The 26,204-nt window shown below is 43.4% G+C and overlaps 1 protein-coding gene across 1 annotated transcript in view; it reads left to right on the forward strand.

Annotated features, from left to right (window-relative positions):
* The window catches only part of ITGA11 (integrin subunit alpha 11), a 129,879-nt gene that overhangs the window by 740 nt on the left and 102,935 nt on the right, over window positions 1–26,204 (forward strand). The window contains exon 2 of the mRNA XM_044283139.1: window positions 25,451–25,562. Within this exon, the coding sequence (XP_044139074.1) occupies window positions 25,451–25,562 (112 nt within the window). The remainder of the gene's footprint in view (window positions 1–25,450; window positions 25,563–26,204) is intronic.

Below are 26,204 nucleotides of genomic sequence, written 5' to 3' on the forward strand. Positions count from 1 at the left end.
GGATAGGAGTCGATTTGTCCTTTTAATGAGGAGGAATCTTCTCTTTCTTGGCTGAAGCCGGACACTTCGAGAGAATTAAACATCTGGCAGCAACTGGAAACAAAATATGCCGTCAGTCCAAAATCCCAAAGCATAGCAGAAATGTGAGGAGCAGGGGCTAGAAAGATGAAAGACGAGAGTGGTGCACAGAGTTACATAGGGGGGCAGGGGTGCTGGGTTTGGCATCTTCTGAAGATTGCAGAATTGGGGGAGCTCAGGACCGAAAGGAGGCAGTGGAGGACAGGTCAGAAATCATCTCAGCTACTTTACAATTCACAAAGATGTCAGGAAAGAGGAGTGGGGATGAGGAGATTGAAGAGCATTCCCATGTCACAGTGGAGGGACTATCAATGATGGGAGGAGTGATACCTGGTGGGAAGGATGAGAAAAATATATTAGAGAAACCTAGGGTGTAAAGAGCTTGGTTAATATACATAACCTACACCATTTTAGATCTAGAATAATAGATAGAAACCAGTACTAGATGGGCTTTACAAACTATGGACAGGTGGAGATGTCCTACTGGATTTATTTCATCTCTATAATCTTGATATTACCCCAGTTGTGCCCCTGTTAGCCAGTTTTTAATCAGTTCTGGCTTATTTTAAAGAAGCTGTCCAAAGTTAGAAAAATGATTATTTTTTTTTTACCAGAAGCACCACATCTTTCCATGGGTTGTGTGTGTCTAATATTGCAACTTAGCACCATTCGCTTGAACCAGGATGGACTTCAGTACCAGACACAGCCAATGGACAGATGTGGCGCTGTTTTTGTTTTATTTTAATCCTGGACAACCTCTTCTTTATGTGATTGCTTCACATATTATTTACATGTGATTGATAAATGATATGTATTGGATGATAGGATGTATGACTATGTGAAGGGTATCTACTAGAGGTTTGGTTCTTAACCTGCGATATGTACATCCCAAAGAGTATATGGTTCTAGGAGGCACTGGTGTACTTTTAATAGTCCCAGCACAGAGAATGATCGTAGTTGTAAGTGAATGGGTCCACACCCGAGCCGCAGTTTTGGACCAAACCTCAGCCGTGTGCATGAGGCCTAAGCTTTATTTGCACATCAGTGTTTTGATCAGTTCTTTCCATCAGTGATTTTGAGCCAAAACCAGGTGCGGGTCAAAAACACAGAACTGGTTCAGATCTTTCCATTATACCTTAAGGGCTCATGCACACGACCGTTTGTATTTTGCGGTCTGCAAAAAACACATCCGCAAAAAATACGGATGACGTCCGTGTGCATTCCGTATTTTGCGGAACGGAAGAGCTGGCCCCTAACAGAACAGTCCTATCCTTGTCCGTAATGCGGACAATAATAGGACATGTTCTATTTTTTTGCGGAATGGAAATAAGGCTATACGGAAACAGAATGCACACAGAGTAACTTCCATTTTTTTGGACTTATTGAAATGAATGGTTCCGCATATGGTCCGAAAAAAAACGGAATGGACTCGGAAAGAAAATACGTTTGTGTGCATGAGCCCTAACTCTCTGGAGGCTCCAATCCGGGTTTTGGCTCACAATCACTGATGTATGAATAAGGCCTTACTCTTTATGCAAGTTGAGGGCTTTAGTGCACTGAGGGTGGGAAAACAGATGCTGAGGGCACCAAGGGGCTTGGACCCAACCCTTGGTGCACTGAATATAAAGACTATAACTCTCAAGAACACAGCAACCAATTTTCACAAGACAGGTATCATTTTCATCAGCAGGATCAACCCTACCTGGCAGTATGCTTAGTTTAGTAGGACTAATCCTGATGACAAATGCTCTTTTTAGTGTAAATAGATTGAAAGACATGGTGTTTGACAGGCTAAATGCTATACTTATGTCTCCTTTTCCACTTATTCTGTGACATATGAACATGGATGGGGCTTCAAAATTGTGGTGCCGTGACTCAATTACTGAAGTTTTATCACACTTTTCTGGCTACAAAAAATTGTTGGAAAACAGCACCAGGCCAGACCAAAGGTCTTCCCCTTTAAAATCTTAGCAGCTAAACAACAACAGGAAAGATGACTTGCTGGTGGTGGTTATAGGTCCAGATGATTTTCCAGAAACAGTGGGGGACATTCATCAAAAGTGGTGTAAAGGAAAACTGTCTTACTTGCCCATAGCAGCCAATCAGATTCCACCTTTCATTTTCCAAAGGAGCTCTGAAAAATGACAGGTGGAATCTGATTGGTTGCTATGGGCAACTAAGCTAGTTTTCCTTTACACCACTTTTGATAAATCTCTCCCAATAATTTTTCTGTTTTTTCAGTATCTACAGCTAAAGATTGGCATTAAAGGGGTTAGCGATTCCTCTGGAACCCAATCCTAGCTCCAGGACAGGGCCTCAAAAATAATGCACGGCGTCCTCTCCATTCACCACTACTGGACTGCTGGAAATAGCCAGAACTCCCACAGCAGTGAACACGGTGTGGCCATGCTTGTGTTGTGTCCTCACCTTGGGGGCCCTGTTCTGGAGATAGGCGCAGTTCCCAGAGGTGGGACCTGTACCTATCTGACATTAATGGCATATCCTAGTGAAATGCCATCAGAGTCTGAGATGGGAATATCCCTTTAAAGGAAACCTGTCACCATGATTTTGCGCATAGAGCTGGGGACAAGAGCTGCTAGATGGCCACTAGCACATCTGCAATACCCAGTGCCCATAGCTCTCTGCGCTTTTATTGAGTTAAAAAACAGTTTTGATCGATATGCAAATTACCTGATATGAGTCCTGTAGCCGGAGATGAGTCAAGCGGAAAGGAGCCCAGCACCGCCCCGCGTCCTCCGAATCTCCTCCTTGCTGGCTGACGTCACTGAGCTGGAGCGCCGAAATCTCGCGATGCGCGAGCTAGCGCATGCGCAGTGTCGGCATCATGTTCATTCCCTGTGCTGGCATCAGCACAGGGAACGAACTGCGCATGCGCTAGCTCGCGCATCGCGAGATTTCGGTGCTCCAGCTCAGTGACGTCAGCCAGCAAGGAGGAGATTCGGAGGACGCGGGGCGGTGCTGGGCTCCTTTCCGCTTGACTCATCTCCGGCTACAGGACTCATATCAGGTAATTTGCATATCAATCAAAACTGTTTTTTAACACAATAAAAGCGCAGAGAGCTATGGGATCTGGGTACTGCAGATGTGCTAGTGGCCATCTAGGAGCCCATGTCCCCAGCTCTATGCGCAAAATCATGGTGACAGGTTCCCTTTAAACTTGACATTTGTATACTGCCTTTTAGCCAGATACAAATACAGCAATGCAGATTTTTTATTTTTTATTTTTATGTTATGAGATCGTCTTCTAGGGTTTCGCCAAACCTGGAAGTTCTTCACAGGTTTCTATGATTGATTTGTGGACATTTTGGCAGCATCTAGGATCAGCATGGATACTCTAGTACTATACTATAAAATGCATTATGGGTTATGGTTTTGCAGATTTTCTGACTGGGGATCTTACGGATTCTCAGCAACCAGTGACAGGAACAATAAGAAGTTATAGTACATTTTTCTAAGTAGAGAAAGCCACACGCTGCACTAGATATTTGCATTGGAATAAAAAGCTCAGTTTCTGCTTATTTTTATTCTCAACTTTAAAGTGAATGTTCAACATGAAAACATAATCTAGTTTTTTTTAAAATCTAAATCTGTGCTCCTTACTGATTAATATCTTAACCTCTCGGAGCTCTAGTTGTCTGACAGAAAAAATATCTGCAGATCAGCCGATCACTGCAGGTCAAGCTTGTCATCATGGCCCACTGTAGGAGAATGTCCATAAAAGTGGTCTGGTATATAAAAGGGGTGGAGAGCGGGGGACCCTCTCTACAAAATGTGTATTCCCTAATAAGATAGGGAGATAAAACTGTTGAAAGGTTTAAAAAACACAGATTGGCTTAAAAAGATAAATTAAGTCATAGTCACCTCAAAAGAATCTCCTCTAAACCCTGTGCCAATCCTTCTAAGATGCCCCCATCCCACTGGTCCTTACTTCTGGATCCCTTTTCACATAAGTTAATGTTTAGGAAGGTCACCACTGCAGCCAGTGACTAGCTGAGCCGCGGAACCTCCTGTGTTAAGAGAGATCAGTAGAATACCAGCGACGAATGGGAATTGATGAGGTTGATGACAGATTTTATCATTTAAATAATTTTATTTAATTTTAACCAGCAGGACAATCCTTTCAATTTATAAAAAATTGTCTGCCAGTAGAAACTACTAGGGGGAGCTAACACTATACCATTTTTAAATTTTTACATTGAACTCAACAATGTAACAGTATGCACCCCCCTAGTGTTGGCTTCAAGCAAGCAGAATTTTAGCATTTAACTGTAAGGCCTCTTTCACACGAGCCTGTCCGGATAAGGTCCGGATGCGTTGCGGCAAACCCGCGCGAGTAGGTACGCAATTGCAGTCAGTTTTGACTGCGATTGTGTTCCGTTGTTCAGTTTTTATCGCGCGGGTGCAAAGTGTTTTGCACGCGCGTGATAAAAAACTGTATGTGGTACCTAGACCCGAACTTCTTCAGAGAAGTTCAGGCTTGGGTTCAAGGTTGTGTAGATTGTATTATTTCCCCTTATAACATGGTTATAAGGGAAAATAATAGAATACAGAATGGATAGTAAAATAGGGCTGGAGGGGTTAAAAAATTTTTTACAAAAGTTTTACTCACCTTAATCCACTTGTTCACGCAGACGGCATCTCTTCTGTCTTCATCTGTGAGGAATAGGACCTTTGATGACATCACTGCGTTCATCACATGGTCCGTCACATGATCCATCTCCATGGTGATGGGTCATGTGATGGACCATGTGATGAGCGTAGTGACGTCATCAAAGGTCCTATTCCTCAAGGATGAAGACAGAAGAGATGCCGGCTGCGCGAACAAGTGGATTAAGGTGAGTTAAATTATTTTTTTTTAAATGTAACCCCTCCAGCCCTATTTTACTATGCATTCTGTATTCAGAATGCTATTATTTTCCCTTATAACCATGTTATAAGGGAAAATAATAATGATCGGGTCCCTATCCAGATCGTCTCCTAGCAACCGTGCGTGAAAATCGCACCGCCTCCGCACTTGCTTGGGATTTTCACGCAGCCCCATTCACTTCTATTGGGCCTGCGTTGCGTGAAAAACACACAAAATAGAGCTTGCTGCGATTTTCACGCAACGCACAAGTGATGCGTGAAAATCACCGCTCATGTGCACAGCCCCATAGAAATGAATGGGTCCGGATTCAGTGCGGATGCAATGCGGTCAACTAACACGCATCGCACCCGCGCGGAATACTCGCCCGTGTGAAAAGGGCCTAAGTGCAGGGGATTCGGAGCTCTGTTCCAGAAAAATTGAGGCAGTCAGCCTTTAATGTACGTATATTAAGAAATTAATCAGCATAGAATATTGGACAAAAAAGAGCACAGCATAAGTATTATTCTTTGGCCATATGCAATTTTGGGAGGTATGTAAAAAGGATGAAACAAGTCCTCTGGCCACAGTTTTTAATACTGCAGTCATACTGTTTTATGATCTGAATAACACAATGAAAGCATTGACTCAATGGAATGACATAAAAATCATATTTGCCAGAAGTTACATCAATTTGACACCCGTTACTTATGCTGTGGTCGCTGCAGCCAGCCTGAAAAGTCGATGTGTTCTTATAGAGGTTGAATAAGTAGAATTGAACCTGATGAGCGGACAATTCAGTTATTGAGCTTACTTTAGATCCATATTAGGCACATATTCCATAGCTTAAGTGGATTTAGTTTCTAAAGAACTGGGAGAGTTGTGTGAATATATCCTAGCTAGATGAGTGAAGATGAAGTGAAACCAGGCTGATACTAGATGAGTATGAGTGGCTACAAAGGACTTATATGTAATGCCTGTAGTCCCCTTTCAGCAAAGGTCCTGTCTGACAGAGCATCGCCCCCTAGTGGGAGCTTCTATAAACTGGCCCATAAAGTGGTCCTGCAGTAAGTTGAGGAATTTTCTTTTCTTTTTGTTTGAGACAGAACTATGAACCCAGTCAATCCCTGGAAAGTTAAAATCTCCCATTATGACCACTGTACCAGCCTGTGCAGCTGTTGAATGTACTACAACTCCAATTCTGCACTTAAAGGGCACCTGTCATCAGATTTGTACCTATGACACTGGATGACCTGTTACATGTGCACTTGGCAGCTGAAAACATCGGTATTGGTCCCATGTTCATATGTGCCCGCATTGAAGAGAAAAATGAAGTTTTAATATATGGAAATGAGCCTCTAGGAGAAAAGGGGGTATTCCCATTGCAGAGAGAGCTAATCCCATTGTCCTGGCCATAGGAAGCATTGGTGTGAGGATTGCCACTGTGAACAGTTATTGCAGCCAGAGCCACTACCACTCCCATCCTCTGCTCCAGCTCCAGCAAGCCAGTTTGCAACAGTCGCTGAAGTAGGCGAAAAAAGCATGGTTTGCGACACCACATATGCTTCCCACCAGAGGCTGAGAAACTATGATCTAGGGAACTTCTAAACCATATGTTACTAGTATACATACTTTGACAAGAAATACCCCAGCCTACTTAAAGGAGTTTGCAGAGTGGTCATTTTACTTCTCCATTGCTTTCTACTAATGGGTTACAGGTTCACATGTGTCACACAGTCCCTGTTATCATGCAAGTTACATGCAATTTTAGTTACACAACATTTTTCCTATTTTATGTATTCTTTTTATTCTTTTCATCTGGAATGTGACCTTTTGTTGTACCAGCATTGAAAATTCATATGGAAAGTGTATGCACACATGACTTTCATAGAGGGCTTTGTAAAGCAAAGGCAAGGCTTATGTGGCGATCTGTAGGACAGAACAGTTAGTTACATTACGCATCACATTTCTGCTTTTCCCCATAGGAGTGTTCCTGTTAATATCCATGGGCTGACAACTGAAAAGTCCTAATGCTACTCATGGTGTAGTCAGTGTTTGCTGCATTCTGTGTGACCAGGCACTGGAGACCAGTGGGGACCATTCTGACCATTTTTACTTTAAAAAATAAAATTTTTACCGGCCAGACAACCTCTGCAATAATTGTATGTTTACATACCGCCATAAAGCCCATTTAACATCTGGGACCTGAAGGTGGATTGCTGCCTTTAGAACAAGGCTTTTCTACAGGTGTCCACTATTTAGACTCTAATGATATCACTGTCCCTTTAATTCTCCTGCTGCTATACATATGTAGAAAGCCACAGAGGAGATTCTGGCTTTAATTTAATATGAAACATGCGGAAAGATTACACGTGGACAAAACACTTTACAGTCTGTCCTCATGGTTCTGTAGGCTTATTTTTGCATCTCACTGGCTTTTTCAAGTCTTTCATAAAGTTCTGAAAGGATCATAGAAATGGAGTACAGGGTCTAATGCAAAATATCACTTCTCTGCTAGAGTTCAGACTAATGTCCGAGAAGAACAAGTGTAAAGAATATGGCCAGGAATGTCCTTCTAGATGCAGCATTAGCGACTTCTGATGTGCTGGCATCAGGCCTGCCATAGCCCCATACACGCCATGTCACTGTCCTGTTGTAACATCAGCTACAAGGACTAATTAAAGTTCTAGCAGAGCAGCCTGAATCCTTTCCTGAGAAAACATATGGGTTAATTTAACATCAGCTCCCGTTCAGATCATTTTTTTTACGGCATTCCTGTGGGTTGTGCACTTTCCGTCTGGAGGTTTTCTCAGGACATTATTTTGTGACTAACCAACTATTCTTAGCTAAGGCGTAATACATGATTTTCTGAATGTATTTATCTGTGCATGGGACTTCACTAACTGTAGAAACTGACCTGCAGCTCACAAAGATCCCAGACTGGACCGCAAGAGTACTTTGGACTATGGACATTTGTCCATTTGTCGATATTTGCCCCTATTGCTACTATGTAAAGGTATCCACTGCCTACTAGTTGCGCTTTGAAGGGTTAACTTGCACTGTGATTTATGCTGCGGTGTCCACGTATGCTGTTTCATATTGTTGAACTGCATTTATATGTTTATTATAATATATCCTGTTCATTTGCTGTGTTATTACACTATAGCTGCATTGCGCTGTGGAAAGGGTCAATGCACATGCTGAAAGACTTTATGACTTTCTACCTATGCAAAGTTTTGGAAAGAAAAAGCAGACATACAGATTTTCTGACTGTCTGGTTTAGCTTTGATGTTTATGTCTGAAGACTTATTTATATCTGGAAAAACTGCTTATTCATTCCCATAGAATTGCATTGAAACTCTATGCAAGTCTATGATAGACAGAAATTGTAAAAATGTTTCTGTTTAGGCAGTGTTTATCTACCGCACCCCTCCCACTAGAAGGTTCTAGTTCAGCCAGAAACTGTGTATAAAAAGAGTAGTCAGAGCCTCTAATTGTCTGCAGATCAGGACCAGTGCTTAGTAGGAGAGACTCTGTCAGACTGCATGAGTGACCAGAAAAAGACGCTGAGATGGGGATGCTGAGCCACAGAGCCAGCCCTATGACCAGAGAGCCAGCCAGATGACTGAGCCACAGACTCTGGGCCACCATGGGCCACAGTGCCAATCTTCTAAGAAAAAGAAGGACGGTTAGCTCAGGCCTTACTTTAGCATAGAACCTTTTTCTGCCTGAAAGGAGATTGGAGAAACCAGCTCAGTGACTTGTCTGTATTTTTATGCACTGAGGTTCCTCCAGTAAAGAAGCACACTGTTTTACTGCAAACCCTGACTCTCTTGACCTATTTCCCATTGGGATGCACCATGTCTCCAGAGAGCAGCAACATTTGGTGACACTTCAACGGTGTCCAGGGGACCCAGCATAGGAGGGTGCAGGATACCTCATTCTAGGGGTCAGATCCCCACCAGTCTATCCTTTATTACTCCTCCTATAGCAAGGTAATGGATGCAAACATACAGAGGTAAAGAGGAGGCCCAATGTACCTACTGTATATGGGAGCCCTGTTATGGCTCCATAAATAATACTGCCATGTTACTGGATAGTTAAAATCAATCAAAAGTGTTACAAAAAGTCTAGATGTAGACTCAGCCTAAAGCTCTTGCAAGAATGTAATTGCCAGGTTAGAAGGATGATCACTAATGGGCGTAACTATAGCCAAAGCAGCCATAGTACTTGGTGTAAGGCCCAGAGGTTGCGGGGCCCAATCACATTCAAGAACATTGCACCTTTTTGTGGGGAATAACAATATAGTAGCTTTTCGCTATAATTTTGGTTTCCTGATATGTGGGGCTATTATACATACAGGGAGTGCAGAATTATTAGGCAAGTTGTATTTTTGAGGATTAATTTTATTATTGAACAACAACCATGTTCTCAATGAACCCAAAAAACTCATTAATATCAAAGCTGAATATTTTTGGAAGTAGTTTTTAGTTTGTTTTTAGTTTTAGCCATTTTAGGGGGATATCTGTGTGTGCAGGTGACTATTACTGTGCATAATTATTAGGCAACTTAACAAAAAACAAATATATACCCATTTCAATTATTTATTTTTACCAGTGAAACCAATATAACATCTCAACATTCACAAATATAAATTTCTGACATTCAAAAACAAAACAAAAACAAATCAGTGACCAATATAGCCACCTTTCTTTGCAAGGACACTCAAAAGCCTGCCATCCATGGATTCTGTCAGTGTTTTGATCTGTTCACCATCAACATTGCGTGCAGCAGCAACCACAGCCTCCCAGACACTGTTCAGAGAGGTGTACTGTTTTCCCTCCTTGTAAATCTCACATTTGATGATGGACCACAGGTTCTCAATGGGGTTCAGATCAGGTGAACAAGGAGGCCATGTCATTAGATTTTCTTCTTTTATACCCTTTCTTGCCAGCCACGTTGTGGAGTACTTGGACGCGTGTGATGGAGCATTGTCCTGCATGAAAATCATGTTTTTCTTACCTTGCAGACTTCTTCCTGTACCACTGCTTGAAGAAGGTGTCTTCCAGAAACTGGCAGTAGGACTGGGAGTTGAGCTTGACTCCATCTCCAACCCAAAAAGGCCCCACAAGCTCATCTTTGATGATACCAGCCCAAACCAGTACTCCACCTCCACCTTGCTGGCGTCTGAGTCGGACTGGAGCTCTCTGCCCTTTACCAATCCAGCCATCTGGCCCATCAAGACTCACTCTCATTTCATCAGTCCATAAAACCTTAGAAAAATCAGTCTTGAGATATTTCTTGGCCCAGTCTTGACGTTTCAGCTTGTGTGTCTTGTTCAGTGGTGGTCGTCTTTCAGCCTTTCTTACCTTGGCCATGTCTCTGAGTATTGCACACCTTGTGCTTTTGGGCACTCCAGTGATGTTGCAGCTCTGAAATATGGCCAAACTGGTGGCAAGTGGCATCTTGGCAGCTGCACGCTTGACTTTTCTCAGTTCATGGGCAATTATTTTGCGCCTTGGTTTTTCCACACGCTTCTTGCGACCCTGTTGACTATTTTGAATGAAACGCTTGATTGTTCGATGATCACGCTTCAGAAGCTTTGCAATTTTAAGAGTGCTGCATCCCTCTGCAAGATATCTCACTATTTTTGACTTTTCTGAGCCTGTCAAGTCCTTCTTTTGACCCATTTTGCCAAAGGAAAGGAAGTTGCCTAATAATTATGCACACCTGATATAGGGTGTTGATGTCATTAGACCACACCCCTTCTCATTACAGAGATGCACATCACCTAATATGCTTAATTGGTAGTAGGCTTTCGAGCCTATACAGCTTGGAGTAAGACAACAGGCATAAAGAGGATGATGTGGTCAAAATACTCATTTGCCTAATAATTCTGCACGTAGTGTACATTTAGTTATTGCCTGTCTAATTTTCTTACACTAGGTGGTAGGGGACTCCCATCTTATTTTTCTATGGGGTCTTATGAATTCTAGTTACGCCCCCTGTGAGCACTAGTTAGGGGTCAAGCAGCTGAGGGGTCAATTGAGCCTAGCATAGGAGGAGGTTCAGCTCCACGGTTGTGGATGCATTAAAGTGAAGGGCAGATAGTGATATCTTCTCTGGCCTCTGGAAAAGAAAGAATCTACATGATAGATTGAGAAGTCAAATGTGCATAAAAAGGAAACCTGGAGTGAACAAGAAAAAGAAAATTGCAGAAGGTATGGATGATAATTCTCATTTTTTGAACTTACTTGCAGTCAGTAGTCAAGGTTGGATTCCATCCATTATTTGCTACAGGGTCCTTGAACTTTCTGTTACAGGCCAGTACTATTTGTAGTGAGATAGATGCAGGGTCAGCTATCAGTACATGTGACCATGGACAACTGATTGTCAGTGGACCACACCACCACCGGTTTGACAAGCATAAAGAATATTTGTCCAACTTGCTATGAACACCACCGCAAGCCCAGTGGGACCTATGATCGGTCCTGATTTGCCTACAGCTTATAGGGAGCTAAAGTCAGCAGATGTCACGACCATGGTCGTGACTCCTTGGGAGCCGCATGCACTTGCCCGCGGTCTGGTGTTGTGTCAGCCGCAGCTGGGGGCACTTAGTAGGTTGCCTCAAGTGCGGTTGCCACGGACAACAGGTATGCGTGCGGCTGCCTTTGGTTATGTGTGTGTGTTTGTAGGCACTTTGAATGTCTGGTGTGCACTGTGTTTTATGTTATGTGTGCACTCTGACATTTTCCCTTCGCCTGTGGCTGCCCGTGGCAATGTGTGGTGTTGTGTACATGTGGTGGCAGTGTCTCGGCCTTCTGGCCGGCTCCCAGGACACGTTTGCCACGCATGTCGTTGTCGACGGTAACAGCTGCAGTGAGAGTTGGTTTGTGTGTTCCCCTTTATGTGGTTTCACTACACTCCCTGGTTAAGGAAGGGTTAACTCCCTCAGTGTGTGTGCACTGGGTGTGTCTGAGTGTGGGTGTGGCCACTTTGGGCTATAAAGCCTCTGCTGGTTTCAGTTAGCTGAGGGGTTCTTCAGCCATGGTTGCTGGAGACATCCTCCTGTTATTTACCATCTGCCAGTGGGGGCCACCCTTGTGGTCATAGATTTATGTCACATGATGTTATGAAGATGTTTGTTTGGTCTTTATTCTTTGCAGCTTATGGTCCTGGGTTCCTGTGTGATTGTGTGGTGTGTGCTGTGTCTGTTTGTGGTGTTGTGGACAGCAGCACTTGCACATGGGTTCCAGGCTTTTTGTCTGTGGCAGGTAGGTGTTGTATTTGTTACATTTACCTGCCATTGCCATAAGTTGTTCATGTCTCCCTTTTCTTTGTAGCTTGGCCACTTTAGACTCCTGTTTCTCCGCGTCCAGGAGGAACAGGTTGTCTACCCAGCTCCTAGTCCATGGCCACCCTGAGGGCTAGCAGGGACTATTAGGTTCCGGTGTATGAGCCCTCCTACCATCAGGGTTGGCTCATACGGTTAGGAGTTTAGGGTCAGATTAGGGACGCAATAGGAGGTGACCTGCTCCCTATTTCTGTTGTTCTGGCTGAGTACCAATTAACATCTTCTGGCATCGCACGGCTGAGGGTTTTCCCCATCCTCAGCCGTGACAGCAGATGCCAGGTCCTGCTGTACTCTGGGGGTCCCTCTGCTTAGATGACAGCATGTTTTTAATTTTAAACCGCCTTTTTGTCAGTCTCCTCCCTTACTTGCTGTCCTCTGTCTGCAGCTGCGGATGCTAATAAGGAATCTCCTCTCTGTGGCCACTGTATTTCTCCTAGTAATCCAGTACCTGCGACGTCCTGCAGACACAGGGCGGTGGTATAATATATGAGTGGAACTGAAAATACCGTATTTTTCAGACTATAAGATGCACTGGACCATAAGATGCACCCACAAAAAACATAATAATAGAAAATACAATTTTTACTTTATATATGCATAAGTGATCACTATATATACTTATGCACATATATAATGTAAGTGAGCATAATGTATGTTAGTCGTGGACCTGAGTCTCTGGAAGAGTGTGCATGTACCTGAGCCCAGATGTCTGGATGAGCATAGTTCTTAGTAAAGGTCATTGCAAATCTACAGCTTTCTCTGGCTGCCTGGAAGACTGCACATCTGGCCCTGGTATGGATAAGTGAGCTCCTGGCTGCGGATATTTGGACTAGGATTGGGTGATTTCACATCTGCGTTGTGATTTCCATTTTTCTGTTCTGTCACAGAAGTGGAAAAACATAATTCAAGAGGTAACATTTGTCACACAATGAACCTACAATGCTTGATGGACCCCACTAACTTGGGGTCTGTCGGGTTGTGTAGTGGTGTCCATCATTTTAAGCAATAAATAGCACCCCATCAACTGATGCCTTTCAGTCTGATGGACAGGAGGCCCACTGAGACTCTGCTGCCCAAGGATCCACATAAACCTGTAGACGGCCTTGGCTAAATCTAATTTGATCATGGCAAAATCATGTAGAAGCCTCACTCACATACCATACATCAACATACCATAAAAGGGGGTTTCCTCCAAATGTAAAACTTTTATTTCCTCACTTATCTGGAGAACTTTCTTTCCTTTCTCTGGGAGGGCAGCAGCTCATATGAGGCAATCAAGCACCTGCATCTCCCAGGATGCATTCCAATAACTCTTCTTAAGCCCTTCCTCCCCTACATACAAAATAATCCCTCACATATAGTTTGGTATGTAATGCCCCCATAATTTCCTTCTGCACTGTCGAGAGAGACAACCCTTTAAAGGGGTTGTATCTTGAGGACAACCCCTGTTCATATGTTCTATTTGTGCATACAGAAGTCATAAGGATTGAACCCCCACCAGAGAGACCCCCCTCTATGAACCACAGTGAAAAGTTGTGAAAAGGAGTGACCTCCACTCTCGTGGGCTTGGGCTCGAATACTACATTTCTCTAACAGAGGAAATTTCTGGCCAGCTGAATGTTCCATCAGTATAATTAGCCGGCCCGGCAGGCAATAAACGCTGCGATGACTTTCATTTTAAAGGGGTTGTCTGCATATTAGTATACATTGATAACATTACTCAACATGTTTCCGGTAATGCCTCTGTGCATACGTCATTGTGGTGCGTGTAACATTTATTCAGCTGCCCCTATCACTGCCTTTGACAACCTTATGTTATTCTATGTCTAGAGCATAGGAAAAGAGCTGGAAATAGTAGGGGTATTCCAGTGTGTTTTAAATCTAGCATTACTTTTATATTGCTGAAACAAGCTGTTTTGGTTTGTGGTTATTTGGAAACTTTAACAGAGAATTCATGTCTGCCTGAGCTTACAATCTGCAGTTCTACCCCAATTACTAAATTGTTGCTTTATTAGATCATTATAGTATAAAGAGGGAGTAGGCCTAAGTGGACTTTGCAGCTATTCCATATGTACGCCTCGCAGAAGTAAATACTGCAGAGTCATCAACTGTCCAAAATCTCTTTGTCTAGTGCAAGGAGTTAAAGGGATTATCCCATGATTGATGTAAAAAATGAAAATCAGACCTCATATTGTATATAACAATATCTTTCTAATAACGCTAGAACCAGCCCTGTACCTCACATGGATCCAGCAATCTCCCCATTCATTGCTCCAATTTCTCTGCTAGATTCTGTTGAAGCTGGCAGCTCAGGGGGCTTTCTGCTGCAGCCCTTTCCCTATAACAGCTCAGGGAACGTATATGTTCTGCTGCAACTCTCTTGCCATCGCAGTTTGGGGGCATGTCCTTTCTGCTTCAGCTCTCTTCAGTTCAGATCTCAGGGAGGTGTCTCCTTTCTGCTGCAGCTCTCTTCTGATCACAGGTCAGGGAGACGTGTCTTTTCTGCTGCAACACTCTCCCTCTCACAGATGAGGAAGAGTGTCCTTTCTGCTGCAGCCCTCTCCTATCACAGATCAGAAGGTGTTTTCTTAGTGCTGCAGATCTCTCCCTTTAACCCCTTCAACCCCGGGCCTGTTTCACTTTCCTGCCCAGGCCATTTTTTGCAAATCTGACACTGTCACTTTATGTGGTGATAACTTTAAAACGCTTTTACTTATCCAGGCCATTCTGAGATTGTTTTCTCGTTACATATTGTACTTCATGAGAGTGGTAAAAATGAGTAAAAAAATATCATTTTTATTTATAAAAAAATACCAAATTGACCAAAAATGTGCAAAAATTAGCAAATTTCAATTTATCTACTTTTATAATAGATAGTAATACCTCCAAAAATAGTAATTAATTTACATTTCCCATATGTCTACTCCATGTTTGGATCATTTTGAAAATGACATTTTATTTTTTGGGGACATTTTTTAATGACCAGTTCAGGTCGGAAGTCACTTTTGATGCTTACATAATAGAAACCACCCACAAATGAGCCCATTTTAGAAACTACACCCCTCAATGTATACAAAACTGATTTTACAAACTTTGTTAACCCTTTAGGTGTTACACAAGAATTAATGGAAAATGGAGATAAAATTTGAGAATTTCACTTTTTGGGCAGATTTGACATTTTAATAATTTTTTTCCAGTAGCAAAGCAAGGGTTAACAGCCAAATAAAACTCAATATTTATTACCCTGATTCTGCGGTTTACAGAAACCACCCCATATGTGGTCGTAAACTGCTGTACAGGCACACGGCAGGGCGCAATAGGAAAGGAACACCATATGGTTTTTGGAAGACAAATTTAGCTGAACTGGTTTTTAGATGCCATGTCCCATTTGAAGCCCCCCTGATGCACCCCTACAGTAGAAACTCAAAAAAGGGACCACATTTTGGAAACTAGGGGATAAGGTGCCAGTTTTATTGGTACTATTTTGGGGTACATATGATTTTTAATTGCTCTATATTATGTTTTTGGTGAGGCAAGGTAACCAAAAAATGAATGTTTTGGCACCGTTTTTATTTTTTATTTTTTATTTTTACAGAGTTTACCTGAGGGATTAGGTCATGTGACTTTTTATAGAGCAGATTGTTACGCACGTAGCAATACCTAATATGTCTACTTTTTCTTATTTATTTAAGTTTTACACAATAATAGCATTTTTGAAACCGAAATAATATTTTAGTGTCTCCATAGTCTGAGAGCCATAGCTTTTTTATTTTATTCTGTTTTTTATTATAAAATAAGGGGAAAGGGGCGTTTTTTTCTTTTTTACTTTATTAATTTTATTAAAAACACTTTTTTATTACTTTTTTTCTTTACTTTATTTATGATGTTCACTTTTGGGGTTTTGATCCCGTCTGCAATGCATTACAATACATCTGTATTGTAATGCATTGCCTGTTAGTGCATGACACTGAGTCATACACTAACAGGTTGCCTAGGAGACCGGGCCTGAGGATGGATCTCCTCTGCACCCGTAGAAGGCAGTTCCTGATGCCGTGCAAGGCATTGGGCAGCCATTGCACAGCATCGGGCTGCCTTGTGTCGCATCGGTTCCCTGCCACAGCAGCGCAGGGACTCGATGCGATCACTCACCCGACACAAACCCCTTCTATGTCGCGGTCAGCGCGGACCGCGGCATAGAAGGGGTTAATCCGCTGGCATCGGCTTTTACAGAGATGCCGATGGATACAGCAGGGGCCCGGCTACCATGGACTGCCGGGCCCCTGCAGTGATCACGCACGCACAGCTCCGGTGCCCGCGCGATCCCTATGACGTACTATTAACGTACGTCATAGTACGTCATAGGTCGGGAAGGGGTAAAGTGTAATTTCTATTTTATTTTTATTGGTGTAATGTTGGCCTCTGCTGTATCCGCCGGCATCGCTGTAAAAGCCGATGGCGGCAGATTAACCCCTTCTATGCTGCGGTCCGCGCTGACCGCGACATAGAAGGGGTTTGGGTTGGGTGAGTGATCGCATTGAGTCCCCACGCTGCTGTGGCAGGGAACCGATGCGACACAAGGCAGCCCGATGCCCTAGCACGGCATTGGGAACTGCCTTCTATGGGTGCCGAGGAGATCCAGCCTCAGGCTGGGTCTCTTAGGCAACTTGTTAGTGTATGACTCAGTGATACTGACCATTTTTGTAATATACTTTAATTACTGAAATCATACATTTCTATTAGAAAAATAGCTCTAAAGTGGCCCATTTTGAGACTTAGCAATGCTCCTCTGTCTTCTGTTTATATAACGGTCAGTGTTGAGAAGGTCTTCACAGCGTTGCTAAGGCTCAAAATGGGCCACTATAGAGCTATTTTTCTAATAATAATGTTCAATTTCAGTAGTTGAAGTATATTACAAAAATGTCAGCATCATTGCTCCTATACATTACACAAATAAAAATAAAATGGCAGTTACACTTTAACTTTCACAGTTTCTAACAGTAGATACAGCTGGTGGCAGTTGAAGGATGGAACTGAGCATGTGTGACCACCTCAGTAGGCAGACGTGCACATTACTATACAAATTAAACACTAGGGGGTACCATTATAATTTAATAAAGAGAATATCTCATATTTGGAGCATTTTTATAACAAAAAAATAAATCACAATAGTAACTAGTTTTTCATGTTGAATTTTGTTCAAATAAAATTTAATGGTGATTTCACCCCTTTAAAGAGTCTTCCCAAAAAACTCTATAATTCTTCTAAATTTGATCAACTACAGAAAACAAATCTATTCTACTACATGTTGGAGTCTAATCTTATCAATCCATGTTCCAGTGAGTTTTTATAAAAAAACTAATATACTGTTTTATGCCTAGTGCTTGAAAATCACTATGCCATGCACCGCTTCCTCAGGCGATATACTAGGTATACGTTGCACTAAAAACAAGAACAGCTTGATATATAACATATATTGCAATGTGCCTATAGAATTTAATAGTCAAAAAAGTGTTAATGACAGTGCATACAATTACGTTTCTGACCATATGTTCACCATGATGGTTGAATGCAGCTTTGGTTTTAATAGCCAGAATTATTTCCAGAGATTTTTCTGCTTTCTTTTGCTCATAAAGAGACTTTATTGAATTTATTGTTCTGTCGCTGAGGAAAATGTGTTGGCAAAATCTTTGCTCCAGACACCATTAGAAGTGCCATGAGTCTGAGCACAAAAGAAAAGCAGATGTAGGGCAGTTTCTGGAGTACACTAAGGCCTAGTTCACACGAACTTTTTTTGCGAGTGTACGGTCCGTATACGGAACAATTAATTTCAATGGTTCCGCAAAAAAAAACCTGAATGTACTCCGTATGCATTGCGTTTCCGTATTTCCGTTTTTCCATTCCGTTGAAAGATAGAACATGTCCTATTATTGCCCGCAAATCACGTTCCATGGCTCCATTCAAGTCAATGGGTACGCAAAAAAAGGAACACATACGGAAATGCATCCGTATGTCTTCCATATCCGTTCCGTTTTTTTCTGGGCCATCTATTGAAAATGTTATGCCCAGCCCAATTTTTTCTATGTAATTACTGTATACTGTACATGGCATACGTTAAAACGGAACGGAAAAACAGAACAGAAACGGAAACACAACGGAAACAAAAAATGGAAAAACGGATCCGTGAAAAACGGACCGCAAAACACTGAAGAAGCCATACGGTCGTGTGAACTAGGCCTAAGGCTTATCTATGCAGGTCAATGACAGCTCCAGAACGAGATTTAATAACAGCAAGTCTTTATCTAGGTTCATGCAATGCTTTGGAGCACAAGTGAATATTCTGAAATATACCGTACACCAACAGTAGCACCCACACAATGTGAACAGTAGATTAACCCCGGCTATATATACCTTCATATCTCTGCATAGTGATTGTGAATGTGGTATATTCTCATTGGTCATACATTGCCATGTAGAGATGGCCTTGCGGTTCGCCCGTCGGTCGTTTCGCGGCAAATTTTGCTTGTTCGCGGTTCGCTGAAAAGGCGAACATATGGCGATGTCCACTGGCGCCATATTCTTTTGTAATGTGCCGAATTTTGACCCATGACTCATCCATCAGGTGGTACAGGACAGCCAATTGAGACGTTTCAGCACATGGACATACCCCCTACCCTATAAATAAACCTGTTCTGGCCGCCATTTTACATTCAGTGTTTTGCCAGTGTAGGGAGAGGTTGCTGTGTGGAGCAGGGACAGACTGTTAGGGACACCAAACGCCAGCTAATAGGGCCACAAAAGTCCTTTTAAGGACTGGTATAGGTGTGCTATCGATAGGTGTGACTTACTGAGGGGTGTGATATACTTATAATATACTTTCTAACATAGACAGTATATTATAGTGCATTTGTATTGTGCAGCAGTTGTGTGTGGTTCTGCTGCGATACCGCAGCTATACAGAGGGACAAGCGCTATTGGAACAACTAATTGCAACTGGTGTGATATACCAGTTTCCCCCAAAAAAACTGATTGAGGCAAGGATTTGATATACCTCTAATATGATTTCTATATAGTGCATTTGTATTGTGCAGCATTTGTGTGCGGTTCTGCTTAGATACCGCAGCTATACAGAGGACTAAACGCTATTGAAACAACTAATTGCAACTGGTGTGATATATTAGTTGTCCCCCAAAAAAGCTGATTTAGGCAGGGGTGTGATATACCTATAATATAATTTATATATAGTGCTTGTGCAGCATTTGTGTGCGGTTCTGCTTAGATACCGCAGCTATACAGAGGACCAAACGCTATTGAAACAACTAATTGCAACTGGTGTGATATATTAGTTGTCCCCCAAAAAAGCTGATTTAGGCAGGGGTGTGATATACCTATAATATAATTTATATATAGTGCTTGTACAGCATTTGCGTGCGGTTCTGCTGAGATACCGCAGCTATACAGAGGGACAAATGTTATTGGAACAACTAATTGCAACTGTTGTAATATACCAGTTGCCCCCCAAAAAACTAACTGAGGCAGGGGTGTGATATACCTATAATATAATTTCTATATAGTGCATTTGTATTGTGCAGCATTTGTGTGTGGTTCTCCCTAGATACCGCAGCTATACAGAGGGACAAACACTATTGGAACAACTATGCTGTGCTGTGGCTGTTGTGCCTGGAAGCCAAGAGCCACACCGGTCCTGCACTCCTTTCAGCTCTGCGGTCACAGACCGATCAGTGGCTGACCCCGCTCAATTTGACAGTTGGTAAAGTGGTGTGTGACAACGGTGCCAATCTGCTGAGCGAGCTGAAACAAGGCAAAATGACACACGGTGCCGTGCATGGCACACGTCCTGAACTTAGTCGTGCAGCGATTCTTTGCCAAATACCCCGCGATCCAGGACGTCTTGCGGCAGGCCAGGAAAATCTCTGGCCATTTTAGAAGATCTTACATGGCCATGGCTCGCCTTGCTGATGTTTAGCGGTGACACCACTTGCCCATCAGACGTCTGATTTGTGACTGCTCGACGTGCTGGAACTCCACCTTGTATATGCTTGATAGGCTGCTCCAGCAGAAATGTGCCGTTAACGACTACCAGTACGAACTCTGCGGCAGGACAGGTTCTGGGGAGCTTGTTTTTTTTTTTCACTGGGCCAGTGGCTGCTCATGCGCGACGCATGCAGACTTCTGCGGCCATTTAATGAGATCACCAAACTGGTCAGTAGCAGCCAGGGCACCATCAGTGACATCGTACCTTAAGCCTTCTTTCTGGAGCATGCATTGCGTTGTGTCATTGATCAAGCCGTCGAGGAGCAGGAGCTGGAAGATGAGGAAGTCGCAATGCTGCATGAATTCCCTGGGGGAGCAACTCCATCTCAGACAAGTCAGCAGGAGTCTGAAGAGGAGTCAGAGGAGGATAGTGCCTGGGGGGAGGAGAAGGAGGATCAAGAAGAGCAGTCTTTAAACTTTTCTGGGATCCCTGGTGTTGTCCGTAGAGGAGACCGAGGACGACATTCTCCTGGGCGATGAGCAGGAGCCAGGCCGCTCCACCGCTTCCAATTTAGTGCAAATCAGGGGCCTTCATGCTCCAGTGTTTGAAGAGGGACCCCCGTATGAAAAGCATAAAGGGCAAGGACCAGTACTGGGTGGCAACGTACTTAGATCCCTGGTACAAACACAAAATGGCGGACATGTTACCAGCATCACAGAGGGCCTTTAGAATGCAGCATTTCTAGGCCTTGCTTCGAGAGATGTTGCATTCTGCTGTTGCGGGCGCTGGCAGAGGAATTTCCACCCACAGAGAAACAGTTGCAAATACCAATCCTACAGTGCATGCAAGCAGAGGGTGGTTTGAAGATGTGTTGGTCACTTCGGATATGAGATCATTCTTGCAGCCAACCCATTGAAAGCTGACCTCCAGATCCAGCCTCAGGGAACGCCTAGACCGACCGGTGTCCGACTACATCGGGTTAAAGGGTTTCTGTCATGTGAAATAACATTACGTAGCTGACTGACATTAGCGATGTGCTAATGTCAGCAGTACATAACAGTATGCTTTATAACTCCCTGCCTGCCGCCGTTCTCTTAAAATAAAGATTTTAAAATATGCTAATGAGCCTCTAGGTGCTATTAGGGCCTAGAGGCTCGGCCTACGCACCCTTTGGCAGGCCCAGGTCCAGTTGATTGACTTTCGAGTTCTCCTCATCGTCCTGCAAATCCCGCGCCTGAGCCGTCCTGTTTAGTATTTGGCGTGGGCGCAGTGAGTGATGGACGCGCTCCTGCTGCCGGCTTCCTCATTGCGTCTGCGCCGAAGGAAGAAAGCCGGCAGCAGGAGCGCGTACTTCACTCACTGTGCCTGCGCTGAATACTAAACAGGACGGCGCAGGCGCGGGATTTACGGGACACTGAGGAGAACTCGATAGTCAATCAACTGGACCTGGGGGTGCGTAGGCCGAGCCTCTAGGTGCTGAAGCAATTCCCTAATAGCACCTAGTGGCTCATTAGCATATTTGAAAGTCTTTATTTTAAGAGAACGGCGCCACCACCCAGAACAAAGAATGGTCCCTTTCTTATGTAAATACAGCGGCATAAAAGGTCTTTTCTGTCCAGTGAATGCCTAATGTTTGGGACCTCAGAGGAATTCAACACCTGTGATGACCACGTGTTATCGAATTTCAACTATTATTATTTGGGGGGTTTTCAAGAGGGGGGATTTCATTAGTCATGTTTTTAATCCAATTTTATATTTTTTGTTCTTTTAAACATATGTACTTGACATGTATTTGTACTGGCCTGCATTAAAATTGATATCCATTGACCGTCTAATATAACTCCGGCCACATAATCACTTGATCTTTTATGTACTGTTAATGCATAATTTTTGGGGCCTGTAATCTAACTGGCCAACAGTAAAATTGTTATACGGTAAACGCCTAAAGTACCTCCAGCCACATTATCAATTGTTCTTTTCTGTACAGTGAATTAATAATTTTTATGGCCTGTAGTCCACTGGCGTGCATTAAAATTTATATCCATTGACCGTCTAATATACCTCCGGCCACATAATTACTTGATATTTTATGTACAGTGAATGCATCATTTTTGGGGCCTGTAATCTAACTTGCCAACAGTAAAATTGTTATATGGTGACCGCCTAATGTACCTCCAGCCACATTATCAATTGTTCTTTTCTGTACAGTGACTGAATACTTTTTGGGGCCTGTACTCCACTGGCCTGAAGTAAAATTGATATCCAATGACCGTCTAATATACCTCCAGCCATATAATCATTTGATGTTTTCTGTCCGGTGAATGCCTAATGTTTGGGGCCTGTACTCCTGTGGCCTTAAATAAAAAAATGTTAGGCTCCAGCAGGGCACATTTTTCAGAGTTTCCCTTTAAGACGCATAGAAATGGCCCCTGATTAAAATACATATTTTTTGTGGGAATTTTTGACATTGACCCCCCTCTGGTATGTCACTCTGGTAAAGCCTAAGAGAAACCTTGTCACTTGTCTCAGATTTGCCACAAGGCATGTTAGTAACCCAAACGGCTATTTAGGGAATGTTCCGTGGACAGGGGAAGAAATGTCTGGTGTTAATGGCAAAAGTTATTTTTAAAGAAAATTAAAGGTGCTTTCCAGGTCTAACACATTGATGACCTATCCATGACCAACATATTGACCAATAGATGCCTAGGATACATCATCAATATGAGATCAGTGATGGTCAGAGACCCAACACCCATACTGATCAGCTGTGGTAGTCACAGTTTCCGGAAGCAATGTATGGAGCTAGAACATCACAGCGCTGTACACTGTGTAGTGGTCATTCTCAGGTACTGCATCTGAGCTCTCATGAAGTTGAACAGGAGTAGCAGCTGCAGCACTGATTACTTCTGGATCAACAGCTAGTCAATGCGGGTGACAGGGGTTGCAGACCTCTCAAGTGTCCCTCTTTTGGAGGGACAGTCCCTCTTTTTAACCCAAGACCCTCTGTCCATCTTTGTTCCTACCTGTAAATGTTCCTCTTTTTGACCTGGAGAACTAATGAATAAATGTGCATTAATAAATCTACTAAATTGCTCCGTACTTAAGTGTCTGTATTGTTTCTGCCTGTATACCCCCACACCTCTCATATTATTGACCTATCCTAAGGATAATCTGTGTTAGTGAGCACTTCTCCTTTGCCGAGATAATCCATCCCACCTCACAGGTGTGGCATATCAAGGTGCTGATTAGACAGCATGAATATTGCACAGGTGTGCCTTAGACTGCCCACAATAAAAGACCACTCTGAAATGTGCAGTTTGATCACACAGCACAATGCCATAGATGTCGCAACGTTTAAGGGAGCGTGCAATTGGCATGCTGACTGCAGGAATGTCTACCAGAGCTGTTGTCCGAGCAATGAATGTTCATTTCTCTACTATAAGCCGTCTCTAAAGGCGTTTCAGAGAATTTGGCCGTACATCCAACCGGCCTCACAACCGCAGACCACGTGTAACCACACCAGCCCAGGACCTTCACATCCAGCATGTTCACCTCCATGATCGTCTGAGACCAGCCACCCGGACAGCTGCAGCCACAATCGGTTTGCATAACCAAATAATTTCTGCACAAACTGTTAGAAACCGTCTCAGGGAAGCTCATCGGCATGCTGGTCGTCCTCATCGGGGTCTGGACCTGACTGCAGTTCGTCGTCATAACCGACTTGAGTGGGCAAATGCTCACATTCGATGGCGTCTGGCACGTTGGAGAGGCGTTCTGTTCACGGATGAGTCCCGGTTTTCACTGTTCAGGGCAGATGGCAGACAGCATGTGTGGCGTTGTGTGGGTGAGCAGTTTGCTGATGTCAACATTGTGGATCGAGTGGCCCATGGTAGCGGTGGGGTTATGGTATGGGCAGGCGTATGTTATGGACAACGAACACGGGTGCATTTTATTGATGGCATTTTAAATGCACAGACATACCGTGACGAGATCCTGAGGCCCATTGTTGTGCCATTCATCCACAACCATCACCTCATGTTGCAGCATGATAATGCACGGCCCCATACTGCAAGGATCTGTACACAATTCCTGGAAGCTGAAAACATCCCAGTTCTTGCATGGCCAGCATACTCACCGGACATGTCACCCATTGAGCATGTTTGGGATGCTCTGGATCCGCGTATGCGACAGCGTGTTCCAGTTCCTGCCAATATTCTGCAACTTCGCACAGCTATTGAAGAGGAGTGGACCAACATTCCACAGGCCACAATCAACAACCTGATCAACTCTATGCGATGGAGATGTGTTGCACTGCGTGAGGCAAATGGTGGCCACAACAGATACTGACTGATTTTCTGATCCCCCAGTAAGGCAAAACTGTGCACATTTCAGAGTGGTCTTTTATTGTGGGCAGTCTAAGACACACCTGTGCAATATTCATGCTGTCTAATCAGCACCTTGATATGCCACACTTGTGAGGTGGGATGGATTATCTCGGCAAAGGAGAAGTGCTCACTAACACAGATTTTGACAGATTTGTGAACAATATTTGAGAGTAATGGGTCTTTTGTGTATGTAGAAAATGTTTCAGATCTTTGAGTTCAGCTCATGCAAAATGGGAGAAAACCGAAAGTGTTGTGTTTATATTTTTGTTCAGTTTATATATCAGCGACTGCCAACCTGCGGCTCTCCAGCTGTTGTAAAACTACAACTCCCACCATGCCCTTCTGTAGTCTGAAAGCTGTAGGCAGTGTGTGCATGCTGGGAGTTGTAGTTTTGCAACAGCTGGAGAGCCTCAGGTTGGCCATCCCTGTTATATAGGATTACAGAAGTAGCAGTCACACCTGGGCCCTGCTTAGTAGGACTTAGTGGGCCTAATGACTCTTGTCCCACAAAGAAGACACCAGTATAAACAGTTCATGGGGGTCCTGTTACAGGTTTTGCACTGGGACCCAGGAGCTAGATGCTGTCATCTCAGAACAACAGAGGTGAAAATCACTAAGTAGCTGCATCCGGCACCCACTTTACTGGACGGATATTTTGGTTGATGGAGGCAAAAGTATCAGGATCGGTCCAATGATATGCTCAGGTTTTCTATGTAGCCTTAACTACTGCAAGCACATTGTTCTCTATGTACTCCATCTTTTTTTTTTTTTTTTAGGTCTGACTGACACATTTAACATTGATGACAAGAAACCAAGGATCATCCAAGGATCCAAAGATGCATTCTTTGGCTATAGAGTACAGCAGCATCTGGTGGGAGGCAAGAAATGGTAAGTACTGATCACACAGCAACCACCCTTTTACAAGAGTATATAAGGGTGCTAGGACTATTATGTATAGGACATCGTCTTATTTAGCTGTATCCACCACATCATTTCTGGAGGAGGTAGGAGTGGACAATGACAACATATGAAGGATAGTCTTTCTCCCTAAAAGTCATTACATTTTTGCACATTTTAAAAGGGGACCCTTCCTATTTGGCCTGGGGTACATTAAAAAGCCCCCCTTTTCTAATGAAGAAAATAAAGATAACAGTAGGCTGTGTTGTATTGATGGCTAACTGGCTCGTTATTGCCGGACAAGTGGAATTTTAGTCACATTTACTTAATACACAAGGTTCATACCATAGGCTTGTTCAGAGATTGTCTCATCAATCCAACACCTTTCAGTATGTTCAGTTATGGAAGATGAAGGTCATCGAGGGGCGGATTGGCCGTAGACCTCACAGGGAAATTTCCCAGTGGGCCGATTCCCAGGGGCCCACCCAAACCCCCATCTCTGCTGCTGGCTGGGTACAGAATAAGCTATCAGTGGTAAATAACTCGGTGAGAATCAGGTGCTCTGTACCCGGCCACCAAGATGCCCTTCTGATTCAACTATGTCCTGCATTTCCCCTCCTAAGCCCCCTGCTC

This window comes from Bufo gargarizans, chromosome 2 (assembly GCF_014858855.1).
Source record: "Bufo gargarizans isolate SCDJY-AF-19 chromosome 2, ASM1485885v1, whole genome shotgun sequence".
NCBI lineage: Eukaryota > Metazoa > Chordata > Amphibia > Anura > Bufonidae > Bufo > Bufo gargarizans.